Source organism: Oculina patagonica, chromosome 6, assembly GCF_052425735.1.
Source record: "Oculina patagonica isolate OP01 chromosome 6, crgOcupat, whole genome shotgun sequence".
Taxonomy (NCBI): Eukaryota; Metazoa; Cnidaria; class Anthozoa; order Scleractinia; family Oculinidae; genus Oculina; species Oculina patagonica.
Window position 1 is genome coordinate 32,426,577 of NC_135763.1, and position 9,681 is coordinate 32,436,257.

The following is a 9,681-nucleotide window of genomic DNA, read 5'->3' on the forward strand; positions in this document are numbered from 1 at the left end:
GAAATCAGCAACTTATGGTAAAAAAAAAAACATTTCACGTGAAATAGGGCTCCAAGAGACATGGCAGCAACAAATATCATTGCTTTGTAATGAAGACACTTCCTACGTGATTGTTCCTACGCCAGTCACTCCCCCCACTAAAACAAGCATAGTTACAACAATGAACAGCCCAAGGTTCTGCGTACTAAACTGTAAAGCTTTATTTCAGCACAATGTTTACAGCTCATCCTTTGGTGCCTTTTCTTCTTCAGTTTTCTTTTTCTCCGTTTTCGTCAAATCTAGAACTTTAGGGACAACTTCATTCCAAAATGCCACTCTCTCTGCTTTGTATCTACTCTCCACCCTCGGTTTTACATCGAGGACCAGATATTCCTGCTCCTTTTCTGTAAACTTAGGCCATGTGACTGGAGAAGGACTAGAGTGGGGCGGATTTGGAGTCCTGAGAGAAAGAAATATAATACAAAATAATATGCCTGAAGAAGGTTTTTGAACGTCAGACGATGAATTAGTCTGCTAAATCCCTACATCATTGGCACACGTGTCTCGTCCCAGTTAACATTAACTGTATCTGACATTTGCCAGTCTAAGCTGTCACTAAGGGAGAAAAACCATTGAGGCTTTTTGGCCTACTTAGGTTATGTAAATACTACCTAAGGAAAGATAAGTGTTAAGACCCAGCTTATTAAAAGCGTGTCCGGTAGTTTTGGGGCCTGATTTTAACCTATCATCAACAAGTAACATAAGAACGCATGCACTAGGCCATAAAGGCAAACCACGTGTTCCAAACATTATCTCCTCAGTTTTGAATGGAATTGTAACACATGACAATTTATAGACAGCACATTCGTTAGGCTATATTACATATTCGCGACCGCACGCTTTCATACAATTTGATATGGATCTACACTGGGGGATTAATTAAAGTTCCCTGCCCAAGAACACGTATATACTTAACGGATCAGTGGCTGAATTCCAAAGCCGTAGCCACCGCGTGTTCTTAGTTTTTCTACATAAACAATAAGTATTGTCAATCACACACTCCAATCGTGTTCTTACCCGAATTTGGCAAAGTCTGTCCACAATTTCATCATATATAAACTCAGCCCCTTTTCTATCTCTGAGTATTTAGTTACCATCATATTAATAAAAGGATCAGGTATGTTCTTGAAAGGTGCACCAAACACAAATGGAATGTCAAAGGTGTGCATAACTCCCATCCAGTCAGGCAGAAGCGTATGTACCGGTCTGTGGTCGAACAGATAAACATAAGGTGCGCATCCATTCTGGTTAAAATTAAAAGAAAAATAGAATTTAGGATTACTCCCTACTATTGCCAGACTAATAACTATGTTATCAAGCAATGCCCTCCTGTGGCTAACAAAGCACAAAATGCCGGCAAGCAATTAATTGTAACTATCCTTAAACAGGACGAGTGTTTTATCTCACAAAAACTATGGCCGGACATCCAATAAGCGGACACCCTTGGGACAGAAAAATGGTCAATTTAACCATAGTGACAAATACGATATGTGTTTAAATGTGGCTGAGACCATGGCCGGCCCACTTATGTCCAGAAATGCACGCAACGACGAAAATGACGAAATCGACGAAATTTCGTCAAATTCGTCATTTGACGAAATTTCGTCAAATTCGTCAAGCCAGCAAAGTTATGTAATTTAACTCAACCCATGCAGTGCTGACGAAATTGACGAAAATGACGAATTTGACGAAATTTCGTCAAATTCGTCAAGCCAGCAAAGTTATGTCATTTAACTTAACCCATGCAGTGCTGACGAACATGACGAAATTGACGAAATTGGCGAAAATGACGAATTCGACAAAATTTCGTCAAATTCGTCAAGCCAGCAAAGTTATATTATTTAACTCCACCCATGCAGTGCTGACGAATTTGACGAAAATGACGAATTCGACGAAATTTCGTCAAATTCGTCAAGCCAGCAAAGTTATGTCATTTAACTCAACCCATGCAGTGCTAACGAATTTGACGAAAATGACGAATTCGACGAAAATTTCGTCAAATTCGTCAAGCCAGCAAAGTTATGTCATTTAACTCAACCCATGCAGTGCTGACAAATTTGACGAAAATGACGAATTTGATGAAAATGACGAAAATGACGAATTCGACGAAATTTCGTCAAGCCAGCAAAGTTATGTCATTTAACTCAACAACTGGAAATGTGCATACATACATGAATGACTCGTTCTTTAGACATGCCAAAGTTATGTCATTTAACTCAACTCATGCAGTGCTGACGAATTTGACGAAAATACCAAAGTTATGTCATTTATCTCAACCCATGCAGTGCTGACGAATTTGACGAAATTGGTGAAAATGACGAATTTGACGAATTTGACGAAATTTCGTCAAATACGTCAAGCCAGCAAAGTTATGTCATTTAACTCAACAACTGGAAATGTGCATACATACATGAATGACTCGTTCTTTAGACATGACACTGGTTAAAACATTACAACAACATGCAGTGCTGACGAATTTGACGAAAATGAAGAAATCGACGAAATTTTGTCAAGCCAGCAAAGTTATGTCATTTAACTCAACAACTGGAAATGTGCATACATACATGAATCCCTCGTTCTTTAGACATGACACAGGTTAAAACATTACAACAACAATTTTGTTGTGGTCTGTTATTCTATTTGCATATTTGTATGAGAATCAACTCAATTATGCAATCTTACCAACTTCATGAGATATATGTTCCAATGAAAACAATTAACCTCATTTGGTTTAGGCATCTTTCCTATCCATGCAGAATTTCCTGCTGTCGTAGGAGACGTTGATATACTGAAGCTCTATCGAAATCAGGAATGCCAGTTGCACAGGCTTGACATGTTGACACATTGGACAAGTAAACAGCTAAAAAAAGAACATGTATGTATGTCTCGTTCTTCAAACATGGTCAGGTAAACATGGAGAAGAAAGTACAAGGAATATTTCGTATCCATGCAGCCTTTCCTCAGCTGTCCTGAGCAGAGTGTCATTGATATAATGTAGCTCTAGGGAATTCCAGATTGTGTTTGTGATGGAATTGTAACAAGGCTGCAGTTGACTGTACGAAAGAATCACCCTTTTCCTTTTGTTTTACTGTTTTTAACCTTTCCAAAAGAAGGCGTGTAGAACGAAGGAATCCAGTAAAGTCCAGGGCCATTACACTCCCAGAAATCGCCAAGAAATCGATGGTTTGCCGCCATCTTGGAATTAGAAAGCTTACATGACGTATTTTGTGTTAAAGAAAAAATCCGCTGTTTATAAAGATCGTAGTCTGAGCAATCTGAGATTACAACATTAATGGACAAACACATACAAGGAACAATAATAGTGACTTAACTGCTAGTGAATACAGAGGATCATTTGAGAGTAATACTGGACAAACAAAAGGGAGTTGTAGCAACATAACAGACACTTCTAGTGGCATGCCTCGAGCTCGTTCGCTCAAATCTTAGACTTTGGCGAAATTTCGCCAAATTCGTCATTTTCGTCGAATTCGTCGTTTTCGTCGAATTCGCCGCTTTCGTGGTACCCCTCCTCTCGAGCTCGTTCGCTCAAATCTTAGACTTTGGCGAAATTTCGCCAAATTCGTCATTTTTGTCGAATTCATCATTTTCCGTAGAATTCGCCGCTTTCGTAGTACCCCTCCTCTCGAGCTCGTTCGCTCAAATCTTAGACTTTGGCGAAATTTCGCCAAATTCATCATTTTCGTTGAATCCGTCGTTTTCGTCGAACTAATTGTTTCTTTTCGAGTTCCCGTAAGTGAACATTTGGCCGGCCGAGATATGTCCAGAAATGCACGCAATGACAAAAATGACGAATTTGGCGAAATTTCGCCAAAGTCTAAGATTTGAGCGAACGAGCTCGAGAGGAGGGAAACCACGAAAGCGGCGAATTCGACGAATTCGTGGTACCCTTCCTCTCGAGCTCGTTCGCTCAAATCTTAGATTTTGGCGAAATTTCGCCAAATTCGTCAAATTCGTCGAATTCGTCATTTTCGTCGAATTCGCCGCTTTCGTGGTTTCCCTCCTCTTGAGCTTGTTCGCTCAAATCTTAGACTTTGGCGAAATTTCGCCAAATTTCGTCGAATTCGTCGTTTTCGTCGAATTCGCCGCTTTCGTGGTACCCCTCCTCTCGAGCTCGTTCGCTCAAATCTTAGACTTTGGCGAAATTTCGCCAAATTCATCATTTTCGTCGAATTCGTCGTTTTCGTCGAATTTGCCGCTTTCGTGGTACCCCTCCTCTCGAGCTCGTTCGCTCAAATCTTAGACTTTGGCGAAATTTCGCCAAATTCGTCATTTTCGTCGAATTCGTCGTTTTCGTCGAATTCGCCGCTTTCGTGGTACCCCTCCTCTCGAGCTCGTTCGCTCAAATCTTAGACTTTGGCGAAATTTCGCCAAATTCGTCATTTTCGTCATTGCGTGCATTTCTGGACATATCTCGGCCGGCCAAATGTTCACTTACGGGAACTCGAAAAGAAACAATTAGTGGAGGAAGAAGGTGAGATACTGATGAAAGTAAAGGACTAATGCAAGCGTAGCAGTGTGAGAGCCGATATGAAAATGAATATCATACGTTTTTTGTATCCCAGCAATTTTCTAACCTTTGACAATGCTTTGGCCTCCAGTAAGGGAGGGGCAACAAAAGTAGCATGTCCACCACTGTCCATCATCGCCTGGCGAACGGCGATTTTGTTCTTAGGATCAGCGTGGTTGGTGTACTCCAGACAAATTAATTCTTCCACAATCGTGCTTTTTTCTCGGGCATACACCAATCCACCACCCTTTACAAAGGATTCGAACATGTTTGTTTCCATTCCATCTTTGACGACCTCAGGTGGCATACCTATCGTAAACAAAGCACCTTCGTTGGAGGTAAAACCAATAATAACGTCAACATCGGGATGGAAATGACCTGCTTTAAACAGGTTTTCAGGCAGATCCGGTAAAAAGCCGCCATCAACTATAGGTGCTACTATATCTTGCGTTCCCTTGTAGTGAGGAAGCAGCAACCCGCCTTGCACCGTAATAATGTCCTTAGCTGTCTTGCCACGGACGCACTCTACATGATCTGGTCCCAAGCTACAGTTTATAAGCTTGGCAAACAGTTCTAACTGCTCCGTGTTAGTAACCTTTCCACAGTAAAGAGGGGAAGAGGATGCACCGCTCTGCATGATGGCTCGCTGAAACAAACCTTTAGACACTGGCGAGATCAAATGAAGAGAAACGCTCATTCCTCCTGCACTTTCGCCAAATAAAGTTACTCTGTTGGGATCTCCGCCAAAACTTGCAATGTTGGCTTGAACCCACTTTAATGCCTGCACCTATAATTGAAAAGGCCAGTTAGTTCAGCTAATCAATGTTGTGCATTTAAATCGCATAACCAATCGCATATTATTTATTATTTATGTCCTCTGCTTTGGGTTCCTTTATCGTTTTGCATTTTGTGTTGGCGTTGGAACTGCATCTACAATCTTTTGTGTCAGGTGCCGATGAATTGCTGCGGGAAAATGGGGTCCTGTGTATAGTTTGGAATTGTAAAGGAATCTGTAGGACACACAAGTCAGTGAAGACTTTTACTCGGACAGTGTGGGTTAGATGAGACTATAAATTGACTAATACCAGTTGTATTGCGCACGGAATAGCTAGAACTATATCTATCAATTCCTTTCAGAGATCATTCATATTAAGGTGACTCGATCGAAATAAATGACCTGCTGTATGCCTATCAAACAATTCTAATTACTTCACCATTTCTGACTGGATTTTCCTGAAACTTTCGCATTTTATTCGACATTTATCGCAGATTAATACGCTTGCCAATATGTCGATGTAATGATTGCGAGTTTTGCGCGATGTTACTTTTATTGAACACGCCTATTTGGATAAAACTGCTTTTTACAGAAAACTGAGCGCTAAGATTTCGTTCAAACTACTGCAATTAGCTCATTATAACATCTTATTATGACTCTCTATGTTTCCGAAAAATCGTAATTAAAATAACCGCTCTTTTATTGGGTAAAATGCAACCCCCCCCCCCCCCCCTTATCCATGTGTAAATTCTTCACATTCTCATCAAATCCAAGGACATTTGCATAGCGTCAGCTGTAGAAATCAAACGACAATTAACATGGCCGTGTTCAAAAGAGAGTTGGAGTAGTGCTTCACTTTAAAACGTTATTGCATCCAAATCAAGGCAGCTCCAGAAACGGAAAATCGTCGGAACAGAAACCTCGCTACAATTTGATCATCAAAATATGAATCACGGGCAAACTTCGAGGCTTGGAACGCTCGAGCGCTTCCACATTTCGCCCAAAAGTACCATAACCGAAGACAAAGAAAGTTCAATGCATCAGTTTTGTCAGCTCCAAATCACATTCGGCTATTTGCAACGATGAAAAAGTTTGAGCAAATATTATAAACTCAACATTTGCGTAAAAATGTAGGAAGGTCCCCAATTTTTCGTTTTTCTAAATTACGTGAAACTAACCGTACGAATTAATTAAAACAACCAGAACATTAAAATTGAACATCTTACACAAACTTTGCGCTACTTTCCGTTTCTGGAGCTGCCTTGATTTGGAAGCAATAACGTTTTAAAGTGAAGCACTACTCCAACTCTCTTTTGAACACGGCCATGTTAATTGTCGTTTGATTTCTACAGCTGACGCTATGCAAATTTCCTTGGATTTGATGAGAATGTGAAAAATTTACACATGGATAAGGGGGGGGGGGGGTGCATTTTACCCAATAAAAGAGCGGTTATTTTAATTACGATTTTTCGGAAACATAGAGAGTCATAATAATATGTTATAATGAGCTAATTGCAGTAGTTTGAACGCAATCTTAGCGCTCAGTTTTTTGTAAATAGCAGTTTTATCCAAAAAGGTGTGTTCAATAAAGTTAACATCGTGCAAAATACACGATCATTACATCGACATATTGACGTGCGTATTTAATAATTGCCGATAAATTTCGAGTAAAATGCGAAAGTTTCAGGGAAATTGAGTCAGAAATGGTAAAATTATTAGAAATTTTTGACAGGCATACAGCACGTCATTTATTTCGATCGAGTCACCTTAAGACCAAGAAGGTTTAATAAACTCATGGAAAAGCTTCCCACTTTCTTTGTTTCCTCTCTCCTTAATAGCTAGAATAACCTGTCCTTTCGTACCTGATCCAACATCCCATAATTTCCTTTATAATCAGTGTCAGGAACGTTTAAAAAACCAAGTACCCCCAGACGATAGTTAATTGACACAACGATGACGTCATTGAAGCCCGCCAAGACTCCACCAGGATAAACTGTAGAAGTGCCAAAATTGAATCCACCGCCATGAATCCACACCATCACCGCCATCTTGTCATCGGGTTTGATAGTTGATGGGACAAACACATTCAGGAAAAGACAATCTTCACTGAGCTGACCTAAGTAAGGAAGCAAAGTAAACCGAAATCGGTGTTTTCCTTTTTTGTTTTCACGTAACAATGTAGATTGCCACTATGATGTTGTTTATTTACACTTATGGCAAACAAGATGGCGCAAGATACTTTTTGTTTAGTCGAAAAGAAACCTGTGTCATAAACGGTATATTTGAGCATTTTAAACGACTGGGTAATTCATTTCAACGGCTTTACTTTAAATTATTAACCTAAGATAATGCATTTTTAGCTCTCTCATTGGTTAACTGCATCTGGGTTACCGGCCATTATACCTTGTTCGACCTTAAATGGAATATGAGTGCGATAATAGACCATAATGCGGGAAATCTTTTCAAATGCAAATGACATGAAGCCCTTTTTAATGATATTCACCCGCATTAGCCTCCATTGTAATCAATTTCCAAAACAGAGAATACGAAAATAGTCATTGGCCGCTTGCTTAAATTTTTTCGGTAGAAAGCCAAGTTTCGTCGACAAAAAAATGGCCGGAAAAGCAGATTCAATGAGCTATCTACTGGAGAAATACTGCAAATTGTGGAAAGTGTCGTCCCAGTAACAACAACGGTAGTCACAAAGTTTAGGATGATGTTTTTAATCGTATGAATAAGTCAAATTACTATGAAAGTCTCAAAATGAAATGAAAGTTCTGGGATAAGCGATGAAAAAATATACCTGGTTATGACCCTGGTAGATCGTAGTTTCAAAAATAAACAAACAGTGTGGTATTTAGTGGTATGTAAACAAGATGACGTGACGAGTTCCACTAATTTAATCTAATCAATATTACTTATCACTTTTTACCATTGCTTCATGTAATTCAGCTCGTATTTCTTTTAAAATTACTTTTACCCCCACGAAGAAGATTGTTTTTCAACCTAAATATTGGGCACATTGCATTCTACTTTTGATTAATGATTCTTTCGTTGATTCACCGCTGTAAGAATAAACCTTAAATGTTCTATTATCCAGGCTGTATGCACATAATAGAGACAAGCGGTTCCAAATGACAATGTTAATTCGCTGCGTTGTGGTGAATTATTTAGATTTCGCGGCAGCTTTTCTTTACTCGGTGCTCTTTAATATCGCAGAAAACTTACCTGACGGACTCTCCGGTAAAATAGGCAATGACTCAATCTGAAAGCACGAGGCTCCGAACTCTGTGACACGTTTTATTCCAGACCAAGGTTTGACGGGCTTTGGAGCTGCAAACCTCAATTCTCCCACTGGAGGTTCAGCATACGGGATACCAAGATACTCGTGCACTGATTTACCGTGTGGAAGAGTCTCAATCTTGCCAACAACTGCACCGGACTCGGTCTGCACGACGGGGGAATCTTGACCTTCGTCGAGTTCAGCTCGAGTTAACTTGGATACCAAAAGGACCGCACATGCCACGGTTACGTACAGAACACGAAATTCAGCTAACTTCATTTCGAATAATGTTTTGCCGATGTTCAGTGCTGTTCTGTAAGACTTTCCTTCCACCCAGACGTTTAATTTCGACTGGGGGCTGTTCAAATGTCAGGACTTGCGTCACGCGACACTTGTTGACAGATCACATCTCCAAAATTATTAAATTTCAAGCAAACATTGTTTCTTCACAATAACCCACAATAACGGGAGTCGTTAATCATCGACTTGGATTTCGAGGTGGAGTTTTAGAATTTCAAAGCGGGGTTAATTTGAGAAATGAGTTACAGTACATGGGATGTTTGAAACAGTGTACAAAATGCCACCGTGCTGTAAGTAGATTTTTGCACTTATTGCTCGATCTTTCAGCGGAATCTATCTTAAATTTGCTCTTTTGACCTTTTTGCTTCTTACTTGTTTCTGAAGTTTCTGAAGGGCACCATATTCTGTATTTGGAGGCAGACTGCAAATAAAAATTCTGATTAGAAAAATGGAACACTGAAGTGGACTTGTGTAGTAAAACGTGAACTGTAAAACGTCTAGTAAAGCTTCGACCAGTAGGTTGGGGCCAACGGTGCAAAACGGGGACTAGACTGTTAAACCAAAGGTGTCCCAAGGTCACAATAAGAGGAGTTATAAAATATATAATTCATATATATCAATTGTGTGTAAAAACGTAATTCTCGCCTTGCAGCATATGGAGATGTTGTGTTACTACGGTTTGCACTTATAATGTTATAAAGGCAAGCTCCCGATTTTACCCTTATTTAAAGTTAGCCGGAAATATTGTGTAATGTT

The 9,681-nt window shown here is 39.8% G+C and overlaps 1 protein-coding gene across 1 annotated transcript; it reads right to left on the minus strand.

Annotated features, from left to right (window-relative positions):
- Positions 1–175: 175 nt before the first annotated feature.
- Positions 176–8,966, minus strand: LOC144656398 (acetylcholinesterase-like). Its single transcript, XM_078516622.1, has 5 exons — positions 8,571–8,966; positions 7,205–7,458; positions 4,635–5,354; positions 1,057–1,283; positions 176–439 (listed from the first exon to the last, which is right to left on the minus strand). The coding sequence occupies exons 1-5, from the start codon at positions 8,902–8,904 to the stop codon at positions 217–219; spliced, it is 1,758 nt and encodes a 585-aa protein (XP_078372748.1). The 5' UTR covers positions 8,905–8,966; the 3' UTR covers positions 176–216.
- Between the last annotated feature and the right edge of the window lie 715 nt (positions 8,967–9,681).